General features: G+C 43.0%; 1 protein-coding gene across 5 annotated transcripts in view; it reads left to right on the top strand.

The window, feature by feature from the left end:
• LOC146008712 (uncharacterized) overlaps positions 1-16,409 on the top strand; it is a 35,601-nt gene extending 19,192 nt beyond the window's left edge. For 2 of the 5 annotated variants that reach the window (XM_083148297.1, XM_083148301.1), the window contains 6 exons: positions 2,106-2,247; positions 2,628-2,705; positions 4,591-4,665; positions 7,842-7,913; positions 11,722-11,799; positions 13,625-16,409. In XM_083148297.1, the coding sequence (XP_083004423.1) occupies positions 2,106-2,247; positions 2,628-2,705; positions 4,591-4,665; positions 7,842-7,913; positions 11,722-11,799; positions 13,625-14,442 (1,263 nt within the window). In that variant the 3' untranslated portion in view covers positions 14,443-16,409. The remainder of the gene's footprint in view (positions 1-2,105; positions 2,248-2,627; positions 2,706-4,590; positions 4,666-7,841; positions 7,914-11,721; positions 11,800-13,624) is intronic. The other 3 variants (XM_083148298.1, XM_083148299.1, XM_083148300.1) reach the window with 3 other exon arrangements.
• The last annotated feature ends 930 nt before the right edge of the window (positions 16,410-17,339 follow it).

Genomic DNA, 17,339 nt, shown 5'->3' with positions numbered 1-17,339 from the left:
GGTGATACATCTTTTGTTTTATACAAGTACATTTTCATTTTTTTAATCCTACAGGAAAGTGGAAAACTCAACTAAAAAGATAGATTGCGCCAGTTGAAAATGTGGTCAAATACAGAATGTTCATATATTTCACAGTAAATGTATTCTCTTATAAATATACCAATTTAATAACTATAACATAAAACACACATGTATAAACATAGTCATAAACACAATTCACATTAAATAAGATGTACCATATATACTCGAGTATAAGCCTACTTTTTCAGAACAGTTTTTGGTACTTCTTTACTTTCACGGCGCCAGCATGGCGCCGCGCTACTTCTGGGTTACGCTCGCCACAAACTAAGTAAAATAAACGAAGTTAACGCCATGCCAACATGGATAGTTCATACCTCCACTATCCATGTTGGCATGGAGTTGATTTTAATTAGCGTGGCGAGCGTAGCGAGCCACCGAGCCCGCAGCGTGGGCGAGCGAAGCGAGCCCCGCAAGGGGACTCTGCCGCGCGGCGCCATGCTGGCGCCGTGAAAGTAAAGAAGTACCCAGTTTTTATGCTGGAAAAGCCCCCCTCGGCTTATACTCGAGTAAGGGTCCCACTTGAGTCAATAAGTTTTCCCAGTTTTTTTGTTGTAAAATTAGGTGCCTCGGCTTATACTCGGGTCGACTTATAGAGTATATACGGTATATTAAAAAAAAGTTGCAATCTGCTGGCATTTACCACATTAGAAAACACTGTTTGTAGAAAAGAAGTGAAAGCTTGTGTCCCAAAACACAGTTATGTATCTATAGATGCAGATGAATGGCATAAATAGTAACAGATTTGTACAAATAGTATGTCCTTCTCGAGAAACCTCCAGAAAACTATTCATTTGTTATATGGTATCAACATTAAATTAATTCAGTATAATGATTTTGTATCAATGCCTGGTTACAAAATCAGGAACAGTGGCCATTATTCTGGTTCACTCTCAAAGGCAAATTCCTTCTCAAATGGACAAAACCATGTGCACTGCAGGTGGGGCAGATGTAACATGTGCAGAAAGAGATAGATGTGGGTGAGTTATTTTGTTTCTGTGCAGGGAAAATACTGACTGCTTTATTTTTACACTGCAATATAGATCTAACTTTGAAGTAAAACCCCACCCAAATCTAATTCTCTCTGCACATGTTACATCTGCCCCATCTGCAGTGCACATGGTTTTGTCCATTTGAGAAGGAATTTGCCTTTGAGAGTGAACCAGAATAAGGGCCAGTATTATTGCAGTTATAAATACAGTATCTTCCACCTCAGGTTGGTGTCAAAGGAAAACTTACCACTTGGTAAGAAAAATTCCTTGCATGCTGTAGCCATCGTAATAGTGGGCAGTGTAGGTATCTTGTCCTATATAAGCTGTATTAGTTCCTGATAGTGCAGGTCAACTTTAATGGGATTCAGGGGTGCAGACAGACAGCTTGTGTTGCAGACATTGGCATACATAGGTTTAGGGGCAGGCAGTCCAAACGGGTATCTCTGAAATCTGTAATGCACACTTGCCATAGCTGGATTTGGCACAAGTAGGGAGGCAGGTGCTGTGCTGCGTACATGTGTAACCAGGGGGGAAGTAGATACAGCTAATGCTAGCGGCTCGCTTAGTGATCTTAGCTGGCAATAGGATAAGCATATAAGCCTGTTGGTAGTCAGCTGGCAAGATATCAACCAAGGCAGCTAACGGGTAGGAGACTTGAGCAGTAGATCAAAGCATTTCATTCTTCATCTAAGGACATTTTTAAGAACATGAAAAAGTCAAAAGTCAAAACACATTGATCAATTGCTCAAGTCTGCTGCCCGGACACCCTACCAAGACCCTCATATTGCTATAAGTTTGAAGCTCTGTAAACCCTGTAACCTTTTTTTTTAATTCAATACCGCAGTATCGGGAGTTATACAAAATTGGGCGCGAGGTACGGAAGGTTTTTTTTTGTTCGCCAAATTGAACCCCCCCATACTGTCTAGTTTTGTTTGTGTTTTTTGCACTCTGAACATAAAAATTGCCACATTTTAAGCTTAAGCTATGGAGAATCCATTGCTGTCTCCAGACTGAACAAGATACTGCTTGTTTCAGATTCCTGTCAGGTATGAAGACGTGGCTGTATTTTTCACCAAGGATGAGTGGAATTACATAGAGGGTAACGAGGAGCTTTACAAGAAAGAAATACTCAGTGATCCTAATGAATCAAAGGAAAGCCAGGCAGACAGCAGTGCAGGTGACACTAAATTGTGACATATTCATTTGTGGGCTGCATTTCCAGCAGTTATTAAAGGTGGATCAAAATGTCTGAATCCCTGTTATGTTCAGTCTCCTGTGAACACAGAAAGAAAAACAAAGCCAAGAGCCAAGTGAGTTCCTAATGTGTGGTGAACTGGGGACCAATAGCTATACTGTATTATAAAAACATTAAGCTACTTTAAACATGTTATGGGTAATAATATGTTCTCCTTTATGGTGGACATGGGTAAGATGGCTACAGTAGTGTTTGCCAAACTTATTGGTTGTTATTCAAAGGGAAGCAGAATGGGCAAATATAGTATACAGTGTGTAGAGATCAGCAGCTGAGCTTTATTTTCTGAATTGTTTTCATTCTAGATGCTTTCAAGGAAGACACCAATATTACAGATGACCATTTCTTCAACCTCTTGACTGTCAATGTGCGTTACCCACAAGGTAGGGGAGCTCCCTGTGGCAGTAAGTTCTGGAAATATTATCTCCTGGAACCTCCCCTTTTCTTTTTCTTGAGATCATCCAGAAAAATGATTATACAGTGATACATGCTTCACGCGAGCACTGTACTGAAACAGATGAAAGTCTACAACAGAGGTTGAATAAGTAACAAAGGTTAAATAAATTCTAATTATCCAAAAAAGAGAGAGAAAAAGGCCATAAGAGACTATAGAATCCATGTCATATAGTCTGAATTATTACCGTTGATAGTGGGGTGCCACAACATACATAAAATGGGGACATACAAGGTAGGCACAATAAAACATGCAAGAAAACAGAGGGTAGATAGGGCCTTTTTCTCTGAGAATAGGGCACAGCTGATTGGCTATGAGCATAGGAGCGAGTGTGGCACCAAGTAAACATGAGGTTTTGAGCAGTACATTCAATGGAAAGCTACCACCACTGAACCTGCAATAATTGCTGCCAGAAAATGAATACTCCAGGAACCAAGTCCGCTGCCATACTGCGGCCTACGCGAGGTCCTTCTGCACTGGTAAACAGTGGCAGGAGCCTCCAGAATCCTCCCAGAATCCCAGAACCCTCCATGCCCTGGACCTCCTCTAGAACCTGCTTCCACAGCTGTGAGAGGTGTGCCTTGAAGTTGCTGAGACACGCCCCCTCAGTGAGGCATATGTAACAAGTGATTTCTCTGGTGCCTTTTACGATGCACTAATACTGCCCGTGGTGAGGAGGCAGAGTTCTTTGCTGCGTGCGCAAATTTGGTACCTGGTATCCTCTGATCTGTGTTATAAATTGGAGCAGGAACGGTGACTACACGTCACTGGTTTTGAATGTGATTGAGTAGAACTGGCTCTACCATAGTTCTTGTAAGACTTTCCGTTCCTCTCTCCTCCAAACACTGGTTCCCTTTGATCCTCCGTTGTCGATCTGCAACCGTAAGACCCGGAGAGCATGTAATATGAATGTGGTCAAGTTGTGGAAAGTGGGTACCTGCTACCCAGAGATTTAGCCATCTGGGTAGCAGGTGCCCCCTTTCCACGACTTGACCGCATTCATATTACACGCTCTCCGGGTCTTACGGTTGCAGATCTACACCGGAGGATCAAAGGGAACCAGTGTTTGGAAGAGAGAGGAGCGGAAAGTCTTACAAAAGGGGAGTATATTATTTTTTCCCATATCCCCCATTATTGAAATTTCTAAACCTATAAATGGAGTCCGTGAGGAGAGCGCCCAGTTCCTGATTAAACTACCTATTTTTATCTACTTGCTCAGGGATAGGGGATATATCCCATTATTCAGGACAGGCGAACTCCTACGCTAATAGACTCTCTAAAACTACCAGTCTCTACCATAGTTCTGGTTGACTTTAATTTCAAGTACAATATGTGCATTATCCTCTAAAAAAACGGGAATGTAGTGAAACCGCTAAGGATAAAACAATAATAAAAATAAAATGATAGGAGGAAACTACAAATATGGAAAGCTTGCCGTGGGCAATTCACATCAATAAAAAAAAGCTAGGTTAGACACAAATGTGGTTAATCAGGAATGATGGTCACATACTTGTCAGTGGTCCAATTACTTGAATTAACAAGTGAGCCATTGTAAATTGCTGCAAAATAGAAACAGTCTGTTGCACCTTATTGCTGCTCTAGTTAATAAAATCTGGAACATTGCTTTTATAAAGCACTAGAAATATAGAATTGATTAAATCTCTGCTGTATTAGCCATTTATTAAATCTCTGCTGTATTAGCCACAATGCTTTCTATATTTCTTTTTTTTATATCAAGTTTTTTCCTCTATAGGTTAGTTAAGACCTGTTGCTGACTCTCAAATAAAAACAATGGATTTTTTTGTCCCTTTTAGGTCACAGCCAAAGGCCAGCCTTACAGGGGAAGAATCTGAGTAAAGCTTTACCTCTTAAAGTGGAGTGTTTTCCAGGTGAGAAGCACAGGGTCGGTGGCGTTGTATTATAGTGGCACGGATTGTGCCCCTATAGTACTTCCTGCTTCCCCTTTTCTGCCCCAGCAATCAACACCATAGAGCACAGTGTGTTAGCTTAGTGCTGATGCACTCTGTATTTCCTCCCAGCTGGTTCCTCTGAGCAGGTGCAAGATCTCACTATTATCGCAAGGATCTTCCATGTAGCCCAGAGCTGGCAGCCACCACTGTCCCTGCTGTGGTGAATGGTCGATGATACCTGCAGCTGTTGAAATAGATAGCTGCAAGTGTCGGACCATTACACTGCCCAGCATGTATCTTATACCCCCTTCACACAAGCTTGGACTCCTGTGTTGGCCCCGTGACTAGCACTGGTGTGCAAGGTTCCCAGGCCAAATTCCCGAGAATAGTTACCGTGAATTCAACCCTGCTAGATATCAGGGTTGCTCCCGGACTAGCCCAGGATGCAGGCCAGTGTGAAAGGTACTTACCTGGCATCCTGGCTTGCTTCCAGCGGTGGCTTACTTCCAACAGCGTGTTGCGGGTCCGATCCGGGCAGTGCCGTCCGATCCAAAGAGCGGGGTCTGGGTGGTAGGGTCCAGGCAGCGGGTCGCAGGGTCCAGACTGCGGGGATCCAGGCAGCGGCAGCTGGGCGCTTTTGACATCAGACGCCCACCCCCCTGCAGGCAGCTGCCCGTCTGCATTCGCTTGGAGATCCCTAGCGGTTTCCTGGGTGCACCCAGCATTTTGTGAGTATGCCCAGGAAACACTGGGTGCCCCCATGCGAATGCCCCCTTCCCGTCTCATTCCCCCCCCCTCAGACGAATGCCTTAATGCACATATGCGACTATGCACATGTGCAGAGGCTAAACATCGGTCCCTGGTGTGAGTTCGCTGGGGACCGAGCAGATAAGAATGACCACCAAAGCGTGATTGGTTTGATTTTCTATTTAAATAAGAATTAATCATGCAGTAAGGATTCATTTACATGAATGTATTTTCAAATAACTGTACGTTAAAGCTCCATATTAACATCATTTTTGTTCACATCACTTTTTTTATGCTAGCATTTTTTTGAGTGTTTTTTTTTTTTTTTTTTTTTAATGAATGGAGCGCCACAGATTGATATTTAAATATTTTTAATGTCATGGGACAGAACCAGTGCTGGTGACTGCCAATAATAAAATGTGCGGCCATACAAAAGTACAACTCATGTGCATCCTATCATAATGAACCCAAATCTAATTCTCTCTGCACACGTTACATCAGGCCCACCTGCAGTGCATGGGTTTTGTCCATTAATGGAGTTTGCTTTTGCAAACCAACCAGAATCACGCCCTTAATCCGATTCTCTGAACAGTATCTTATTTTACATCCAATATAAAAAATTCAACTTGAAGCATTTAACATGGATATGTAAACATTCTCAATCCATGATAGGCATCTGAAAATGTTACATCCTTACGATCTTACATAAATTTGTGCTTTTGTGGTATATTCTAAAGGCCCATAAACACTTGCCGACTTTAAGCTGAAACTCACTCAAAACAGATGTTTTGAGCGAGTTTCAGCTTAAAGTTGGCAAGTGTGTATATGCCACCGATGCCCGACTAGCGATGATGCGCGCTCCCGCATCATCGCTAGCAAAGTGGGCCATCTGCTGGTTTTACCAGCACGTCTGGCGATGATGGCTCATATTTGAGCCATCATCGCCAGGTGTGTACGGCAGCCGGGCTGAAAGATCAGAGACTTTCAGCCCGACTGACCGCCCCCTCCCTCTGGAACATACTCACCGCCGGGACAACTGCGCCGCTCTTCCGCCGCTATCTCACCCTGCTCTAGCGCATATGTCACACTGATGCGCCACTCAGTTCCCCAGCCCATCGGATGCCCTGCCTCCCTGCACCTGTCGGACGCACTGACCCCTGCTCCATGTTCTCTCCGCCGTGCTCCACACAAGGAGCATCTACTGCCACCAATGATTTCTTTATTTTCCGGTAATATATACATTGCTGGCACATGCCAGCAATGTATATATTAATGGCACCACTGCCACCAATGATTTCTTATTTGCTGGTAATATATACATAGCTGGCACATGCCAGCAATGTATATATTACTGGCACCACTCCCACCAATTATTTATTTATTTGCCGTTAATATAAACATAGCTTATTAATTTGCCGGAGAATATATACATAGCTGGCACATGCCAGCAATGTATATATTAATGGCACCACTGCCCACCAATGATTATTGGTGCATGAAATGAGCATGTAGGTAATGAGCAATGAGCATGTAGGTAAGCAGCACTTTTGTGGCATTATATGTAATGGGCATTACCGGGTGTGGCATATGTGTAATGGGCATTACGGTTTGTGGCCTAATGTGTAGTGCGCATTATGGTATGTGGTATATGTGTAATGGGCATTGTAGTGTGCATAGTCCCCTGTCCCCCAAAGCCATGGCTTAAATTTTTCGCAGGCCAGCAATGTATATGTTAATGCCGCAACTGCCCCCCCAATGTATATTTTCTTATGGTGTAACGTATACATTGCTGGAGTAAGTGAATGGATTTATCCCTACGTGCACAGCTGCAAATTAAATGTTTGCCGTCAAAATGGGTGGGATTTTGCCCGGTCAGGGCAGCGCGGGGTGGAGTTTACCTGATTGCTGGGCTCCGAATATATGCAGCCCAGCAATCAGTTCTGAATCAGGCCCCAAGAACAGGAATGCACTGAATAAAAGGGCTTCTGCTCCAACCCTTGTAATTCAAACCCCGCCCATTATGTAAATCACCTTTTATATGAAAGATTTTCAGCAAAGTCTTTCGCCTCCTGAAAATCTTTTGCTCTTTAAGGAAAATAGCTCAGTGTGTACGCACTACTTTTGTGACAGATATATCTATCAAAGATTTTGGCAAAGTCTTTTGAAATGAAAATCTTCAAGTGTGTATGGGCCTTAAGTCATTTTAATCTAAAAAGTGACCGGCTATTTTTTTTTTTTATTGAATTTATATGCTGGAAGTTTTGGAAAATGGCTTCCCCCTCAAAAGCACAATCTACAGAATCAGCTGAAAAATGGTTCAAACTTCAAAGAAGATCTTGACTATTTTTAGTTAATGTGTGGTCTTTTCTGAGCAGCAGTGCAATCATGTCTGTGTATTGCCTTTTCAGATGATGAAAAAGACCAAGATGAAGATGAACATTTTGGCAAATCTATGGACCTAGACATACCCTGTCTCTCTGGTAAAGCTGTCAGTTCTAGCTACTAGTAATTGGCCAGATGTGTGACAGATTTGGCAGTATGTATTGGGACCAGATCTTCTGCATGTCTGGTTCTTCGCCTGCAGGTCCATTATTCTGATCTGAACATAATTGTCTTGTTCCATTTGGCTGATGAGGCCAGGCAAGCAGTTGTGCATCAGCAATATACTGCATTTTCCATCCAGTCCATATATGAAACATATGAGAAGTTATTGGCTGTTGAACAAATAAATTGAGCATCATTTCTCCAGGTCTATTACACAGTAACAGATCATGTTTAAGAGCAGCCATGGCCAAACTGTGGCCCTCCAGCTGTTGTGAAACTACACATCCCAGCATGCCTTGATACCTTGCCATAGTTTTAGCATTCCCTAATATCAAAACTGTGGCAAGGCATGATGGGACTTGTAGTTTCACAACAGCTGGAGGTCCACAGATTGACCGTCCCTGTTTTAGAGTTTTCTGAGCCCCTCAACACTTATAAAGGGGAACTTCCACCTTCACAGCATCCCCATGTTCAAATAGATTTGATTATTGTCATTACATGAAGATACAGATGTGATCTTATATATACAGTCAGGTCCATAAATATTGGGACATCAACACAATTCTCATATTTTGGGCTCTATACTCCACCACAATGGTTTTGAAATGAACCAAAAAAGATGTGCTTTAACTGCAGACTTTCAGTTTTAATTTAAGGGTATTTATATCTAAATCAGGTGAACGATGTAGGAATTACAACAGTTTTTATATGCGCCTCATACTTTTTAACAGTCCAAATGTAATGGCTCAAAAGCTATTTCATGGACAGCCATGAGCTATACCCTCATTATTTCATCATCAATTAAGCAGTTATAAAGTCTGGAGTTGATTCCAGGTGTGACATTTGCATTTGGAATCTGTTGCTGTGGACTCTTGATATGAGATCCAAAGAGCTGTCACTATCAGTGAAGCAAGCCGTCATTAGGCTGACAAAACAAACCCATCAGAGAGATAGCAATAACATTAAGTATGGCCAAATCAACTGTTTGGAACACTCTTAAAAAGAAAGAATGCAACAGAGAGCTCAGCAACACCAAAAGACCTGGAAGACCATGGAAACCAACTGTGGTGGATGACAGAAGAATTATTTCCCTGGTGAAGAAAAACCCCTTCACAACAGTTGGTCAGATCAAGAGCACTCTCCAGGAGGTAGGTGTATATCTGTCAAAGTCAATAATCAAGAGAAGGCTTCACAAGAGTAAATACAGATGGTTCACCACAAGATGTAAACCATTGGTGAGCCTCAAAAACAGGAAGACCAGATTAGAGTTTGCCAAACAACATCTAAAAAAGCCTTTACAGTTCGAAACATCCTATGGACAGATGAGACAAAGATTAACTTATACCAGAGTGATGTGAAGAGAAGAGTATGGAGAAGGAAAGGAACTGCTCATGATCCAAAACATACAGCCTCATCAGCGAAGCATGGTGGTCATAGTGTCATGGCATGGGCATGTATGGCTGCCAATGGAACTGGTTCTCTTGTATTTATTGATAATGTGACTGCTGACAAAAGCAGCAGGATGAATTCTGAAGTGTTTCGGGCAATATTATCTGCTCATATTTAGTCAAATGCTTGGGAATTCATTGGACAGCGCTTCACAGTACAGATGGACAATGACCCAAAGCATACTGCGAAAGCAACCAAAGAGTTTTTTTTTTAAGGTAAATAAGTTGAATGTTGTGCAATGGCCAAGTCAATCACCTGACCTGAATCCAATTGAGCATTCATTTCACTTGAGGAAGACAAAATTGAAGGGAAAATTCCCCAAGAACAAGCAGGAACTGAAGACATTTGCAGTAGAGGCCTGGCAGAGCATCACCAGGGATGAAACCCAGCGTCTGGTGATGTCTATGCATTCTAGAATTCAGGCTGTAATTGACTGCAAAGGATGTGCAACAAGTATTTAAAAAGTGAAAGTTTGATTTTGGATTGTTTAGTTTGTCCTATTATGTTTGGTTCCATAAAAAGTGGAAGGGACATATAGAAACCATTGTAATTCCTACACCGTTCATCTAATTTGGATGTAAATACTCTCAAATAAAAGCAGAAAGTCTGCAGTTAAAGCAGTTAAAGTTTGGTTCATTTTGAATCCATTGTGGTGGTGTATAGAGCCCAAAATATGAGAATTGTGTCAGTGTCCCAATATTTATGGACCTGAATGTTAAGGTATAGTGTCCGCATGACTCTGAAACACTGCCGTCTGTTGGCAGCAAGTGAAACTACATCTTTCTCTCTCACACATGCACAAACAGAGGCAATCTCAAGGTAGCAGACTAGCTTCCAAAGCATTTGCTTTGAGCGGGCCTACTAGTCTGTATATATTTTTGTTTGGTCCAAGAGAAGTGAATATAAATAAGCCTGCCTGGGTAATAGAATTCTCTGAACGTTCACTTCTGACTATTTTATTCCACTTGTCGATTAGAAATTGAAATTAGAATAGAAATTCAGTAAAGGGACTGAACTGAGAAACTATGTATTAGTCTGCTTTTAAACATCTTCTGAATAAACAACAGGAAGAATGTAGAGGTTTCCACAGAACGACAGATACAAAAAAACAATTGGGTATGTTTCTGAAAACATAATTATTTCACCTGTGATTCTGTGTGGAGACCTGCAAAACGTGAACTGTTGGGGGTACTTGAGGACTGAGGTTGAGAACCACTGGTCTAGATAGTCAGTAAATAAACAGGACTATTTGTGTTATTGTAGGCCTAATCCTAAACCACCCCTCCCCCCCCCCTCAATCATGCCCTCTGGGAACTGAACCCTAACCTTCCCCTAAGTGTCTAATCCGAACTCTAAACATCCTGAAAACTATGTGTTGATCGTTTTGTATGTCAACCTTTTGACTTTGACGACCTGAAGTCCTGTTGACCATGTTGACTGTTTGTGTTGCCCTATTTACGGTCTATCTACCACCCGTATACCATTTTCTTTCACTTTCTGAACTGTAGTAGACAAATTACTGTGAGATACTGCAAGTTTTCCCCGTGCTTCAGCTTCTGCAAATGCACCTCTGTGTTATTCTGCATTGTATGTTTGACAAAACGAGGATTGTTCCTTTCCTCTGAATCTACATTCTAAAGAATAACCTCAAACCTGCATTCTTGCAGAAGTTGTTTTATGCTGTACTATGGTAATTTGGTCGTATTGTCGACACCACTTAGGTCGACAGGTGTCTAGGTCGACATGGGGCACGGTCTACATGGTTTTAGGTCGACACAGCATTAGGTTGACATGGGTTAGATCGTCATGTTGGAATGTCGACATGTTTTTTTTTTACTGTTTTTTTTTTTTTTTTTTGAGCCAACACGTGTCGACAGGCGGTATTTCATGCCCTACCATCCACTAGCGCGTGGTGGGAGAATAAACTAGTGTGTCGTGCGCAGCGGGGCACCGTGCCTGAAGCAGTGCGAGCATAGCGAGCGATGCGGTTGACTTCCAATTGTGTCCATGTCGACTGTGTCAACATTTGGGTAAAAAAAACACATGTTGACCTAACGCTGTGTCGACCTTGTCACATGTCGACCTTCAACCCTGTCAACCTTCACCCATGTCGATCTTGCCACCTGTCGACCCAATGACTGTCGACCTAAGTGGTGTCGACAATACGATCCAAACCCGTACTATTATATGTAGAGGAAGCCTTTATGTCTTTATTACTACTCCGGGTTGCAAAATATATTTTGTACCCACTTTCTTAATAATGTGAGGCTTCCTGTTCTGTCATGATTGTCCTAGATGTTGGGTATGAAGAAACTGTGAGAGATCATCAAGAAACTGACTCCCCTATCAGTATGGAAAGGAATAATACAGCAGGTAAATGTGTTAAGAGTTCAGGAAGTACGATAATCTGGGTTCTGAAATATCGTCACTTACCTATTTAATGCTGCCACTAATGACAGTATTCAAGGCTGTCAGATCCAACTTTTTTAAAAGTCTGATCTGTTTGTCGGAAACAGCCGCGGATTGACGAATTCACAGCCGTTTTCTGAGGATATGCAGTCATTTCTGACAAATTACAGACTTTGACACTGTACAGTCAGTACATCGGTTACCGACTGGTGATGTACTGTGGAGGCAGTCGGAAATGAATGGATTCCGTCTGCCAGGATGTCTCGACAGTCAGCATATGGAATGGAATACCCTCCTAAGGCTGAAAAGATTCTTCAAAACAGCAGACAACACAAAACATCTCCCATTTAAGAAAAGATGGCTTACAATTAGACACATTTTAGTAACTACCAAAAAAGAAAGTTTAATGGGTAATTAATTATATCAATATTGGGTTAGTGAATGAGTTCTCCAAGTGTTGTTGCTGTAATCAGGAAGTCTTGCATCCAACAGGTCATCAGTGGGTTATAGATCAGGGATCAGACCAACAATGTCTATTGAGTCTGATTCATTAATCTTAACTTAATATACAGACATCAATAGCATCCCAATCTGAATACTGACAAGATTACTTTCCTACAAAAGATAAATATTCGATGTATCCACAATTAGCATGTACATAGAAAGCAAAGTGTGGGTTTAGTTTGTGGCTTAAACTTACAAGGGTGGTTCAATAAGTATGGTAACAAACCCAAACCTGTTTCCATGACATGATGTTATCATTGTACACCTCGACAAGTGGGCGATGAGCTTCGGCTGCTCTGTAGACTCAGAAAGCTGATGTTGGAACATTGGGGCAGATGTATTAAGCCTTAACAAGAGATAAATTCAAGTGTGATAAGGGGGCAGATGTATCATAGCAGCGCAGCGCTTATCGCGCCGCTATGATACTTCCTGCTTTGCCTCAATAGCGAGGCGAAGCAGGAAGGGACATCGACAAGATGTATTAACATCTTGTCTGCCGAAGCGGGGGAGCGTTAACTTCCCCCCTTCGGCGATGTCCCTTTCTGGAGATAGCGCATCAGTTAATACTGATGCGCTATCTCCTGTCCCCCGGCCGGCCGCACTGGGCATGCGCGGGATCTCGCTGTTCACGCGAGATCCCCAGCGCAGCCCAGACCTAACAGCAGGGACAGCGCTGTCCCTGCTGTTTAGATAGGGCTTCGCCAGCCTGATGCTGGCGAAGCCAAAGCAGGCTTCGTGCGGAACGGTCAGCGATGCTGACCGTTCATACATTCGGCCTGCTATCATTTTGATAGCAGCGCCGATATGGACAGGGGCGCATAGCATCTCACCTGCTTCATACATGGGGGAGAAGCGGTATCAGTGCACATAACGTGCGCTGATACCCCTTCTCCCCCATAACGACCTTTCATACATCTGCCCCAAGGAGAGATAAACGTCCAGCCAATCAGCTCCTTACTGACTTTTTTCAAACACAGCCGGTAACATGGCAGTTAGCAGGTGATTGGCTGGACGTTTATCTCTCCTTATAACCCTTGAATTTATCTCTTGTTAAGGCTTAATACATCTGCCCAGTATGCCTGGTATGAGGAGCAGTCTAATGGCGTGAGCTGAAGCAGTTGTCCTACCTGCTCTGGCCTGGTGGGAATTTAGAATGAAGCAAGAAATAATCACTGTCTGAGATCATCTCTGCTCTTTCATGTAAAGTTTTAACCATGGTTGTTTCAGACACGTTAAGTGGTAATCAGAATACCACCTTAATTTTTTTTATATTCCCTTCCCGTAGATGCAGGCATGAGCTGGGACATAACGGATGAGACCCATGATTCACCAGGCTCTTCTCTCTGGATAACACCAGATGGCACCACCTCTACACAGTGGATCCCACAGTTCAAATCTGTTTCCTCTGGACCATTCTTAAAAAGACCAAGAACCCATAAAACACAGCCTAAAGATCCTGAATGTTTGAATGAACCTATTGCGATGCCACAGTCCACAGATACTGGCAGTCTCATGTTTAATGTTTCAAATTACAATGTTGAAGTTGAGAAAAAGATGCAAGTGGATGCAACTCAGGACACCACAGCATTGGATCCTCTAGATGGTCACAGCTCCCAGGAGGAGGAAATGCTGTGGTGCGATATATGCAACAGGTGTTTCCATAATGAAACCGAACTTGAAACTCATCAAATAGCACACCTGGAGGAAACAAAATTGGAATGTGAAGAGTGCGGGGAAAACTTTGACTCTGGGTCTGAGCTTGAAAAGCACAAAGTTAAGAAACATGGCAAAATGCGCTATCCCTGTGAGATATGTGGGTTACAGTACAATTATAGGTCACAGTATATTATACATCAACGGACCCATACCGGGGAGAAGCCATTCCGCTGTAATCAGTGTGGTCAGGCATTTGGGCATAAAAGCAGTCTGGTGATACATCAGAGGAAACACACCGGGAATACTCTGTTTAAATGTGATAAATGTGGAAAACCGTTTGATACAGAGGAAGCATTAGAAAAACACAACAAATTGCGCTTTTGTACAAAGTGTCAAAAATGCTTCACTCGCAGAGCACTAAGACGCCACATGCAAACTCACACCTGAAGAGAGAGGAAAAATGCATCTATAGATAATTAATACACTTTACATTTCATCTAAGGCAACCATCAATATGTGTGTGTCATGTGAGTTGGCTACGATGTGGCACCTGTCCAAATATTGCACCCTAATCTGTGTGTGTGTGTGGGGGGGGGGGGGTACAATTTTGAGATTACTTTTGCAATATGGAAAAATTGTACTTCTGAGACCTTTTGACATGTTGAAATAGTGTCTGTTACACAAATAAAGTCACATGCAATATAATCTGAAATATATGTGAATTTAGAATATTAGAGAGATATATTCTACAGAATAATTTAGTATGATTTAATACCTTAGTAGAGGCACATGTAGAATGATTGCTGCCAATCTTTGACCAATATGTCTCCAGTGGTTTCAGTCTCTTGGGAAGAATCAGTTCACAGCTGGAAGCATTGGGCATCTGACAAGGAAATCGGGCTCAGATCAGGCGCAGCTGCCTCGAGCGCTCAATACTTAGTTACTATAGAGTTTGTCGCATCAATACATTACACATGTGACGCAGCTAATCCTACCTAAAGGTTTACTTTATCTCCACTTTATCTCTTCTCCAGTCTTAATACATCTGCCCTAGTATATGACAGGTTATGGATCATAGGGTTGACAGGGTCTACGTTGACCCCAAAAGCTCAATTGGCACAAAGTCGACATTGGAAGAAGTTTGTCACAAGCAATTCGATTGACATGGACAATAGGTCAACACGAGCAAAAGCTAGTCACAGAAATGGTCAACCCATTAAAAGGTTGACATGAGTTTTACATGTTTTCCGGTGTCAATTTGAAGATTTGAGCACATGGATTAGTGTAACACGCTCTGCTCGTGGCTGCACTTGGCACATGTTACCATAGTTGTCATGTCGTGGTTGGTAGATTATGAAAAAATTGCGAAAACCTCATGTCGACCATTACCATGTTGACCTATTGTCCATGTCAGCTTAATGCATGTTGTCCAATAGTGGTTGACCTATTGACTGTAAATCTAATGCATGTCAACCCAAAGTCTGGATCTTCTATCACACTAGGGAGGAGTTTCTATGCACTATGTCTGTCCTCTCACGCCTGATATGGTTCTCATTCTAGGAAGTGCTGCTTCTAAATATATCCGTAAAAGATACGCCCACCTTGATGTCGGAAGCCCATTGGGTCTCTCTCCAATTACACTCGCCTACCTATAGTCAGTCATTGGCTGTATAAATTCTCTAATTGAAATCACCTGGTGGAATACAGCTCCACCAGTCCACCCAGTGCATTCTTCTTACAGGTTATGTTGGATACACTCTACTTTTTTGATTACAAAAAAACCCACCCAATCTAGAATAGCTAAAATTCTCTGAGATTGTAGAGAGCCTAGAGCAGTGGTTCCCAACCTCGGTCCTTTAAGTACCCCCAACAGTTCATGTTTTCCACACAGAGAGCCTAATTCAGTATTGCTCGCCAAGCAGCGGTCGTTTGCTGCTTAGTGAGATGTTTAATGCTGCCCGGACGAATGTTTTTTACATTGTACTTTTTTATTTGAAGCAAATGTAGAGCTTGAGCTATATAATTATATAATATAATTATTTAAACCCCCCCCCCCCCCCCCCCCAAAAAAAAATAGCAGGCATAGTTACGTGTCAGACATGAGTGGCGTATTGTATATTATTATTAGTATAATGTTCCTATTAGCAATGGACTTTTGCCATATCAATATCAAATTTACACAGCTTTTTAATTTCTCCCAGTTTATTTGCATGACTTAGAACTTTACATTTGGCTTCCAAGTCAATTATTTCTGCCGCGTATCTGTACATATAATATTCTCCTGGTGAATTCCCCTACTTATAATGTGCTGAGTATTTCTTTCTTTCGGTACATGTGAGTTATCCGGGCTGCCGATTTTGTCCTTAAGTTTGGTTAACTTAAGGACACCCGACCGACGCGATGCCCACGATTTAGCTCCAAATCGGGGGCATCGCGTCGGTCGTGGCCGTTATAAGGGGCCGCGACGCGATGCCCCCGATTTCCCATAGACAGTAATGTTAAAAGACACGATATCGGGGGCATCGCGTCGGTCGTGGCCGTTATAAGGAGCCGCGACGCGATGCCCACGATTTCCCATAGACAGTAATGTTAAAAGACACGATGGACCCGATTTCCCATAGACAGCAATGTTAAAATAAAATTACAATGTGAAATTGGGCAATATGTTTTAAAAAAAAATGTTTCATGGCCCCCCACCACCGTTAACGCCACCCTGCTATTGACGCCAACCCGAAGCGTGGCGAGCGCAGCGAGCCCGCGAGGGGCGGCGGTACGCGTCCTCCGACCTTTTCATGCCCTACTATCCACTAGGGCGTGGAGTGAGAATAGAATAGTGTGGCGAGCGCAGCGAGCCACCGAGCCCGAAGCGTGGCGAGCGCGGCGAGCCCCGCGAGGGGACGCGGACACCTGTGAAGCCCGCAAGGGCACGCGGATACCTGTGAAGGTGTCCGCGTCCCCTCGCGGGGCTCGCTGCGCTCGCCACGCTTCGGGCTCGGTGGCTCGCTGCGCTCGCCACACTATTCTATTCTCACTCCACGCCCTAGTGGATAGTAGGGCATGAAAAGGTCGGAGGACGCGTATCGCCGCCCCTCGCAGCCTCGCTGCGCTCGCCACGCTTCGGGTTGGCGTCAATAGCGGGGTGGCGTTAACGGTGGTGGGGGGCCATGAAACATTTTTTTTAAAAACATATTGGCCAATTTCACATTGTAATTTTATTTTAACATTACTGTCTATGGGAAATCGGGTCCATCGCGTCTTTTAACATTACTGTCTATGGGAAATCGTGTCGGAAATCGGGTCCATCGTGTCTTTTAACATTACTGTATATGGGAAATCGTGGGCAT

The sequence above is a fragment of the Crinia signifera genome, chromosome 6 (genome assembly GCF_055691185.1).
Source record: "Crinia signifera chromosome 6, ASM5569118v1, whole genome shotgun sequence".
In the NCBI taxonomy this organism is placed as follows: Eukaryota; Metazoa; Chordata; class Amphibia; order Anura; family Myobatrachidae; genus Crinia; species Crinia signifera.
This window is presented reverse-complemented; position numbering and strand designations above follow the sequence as displayed.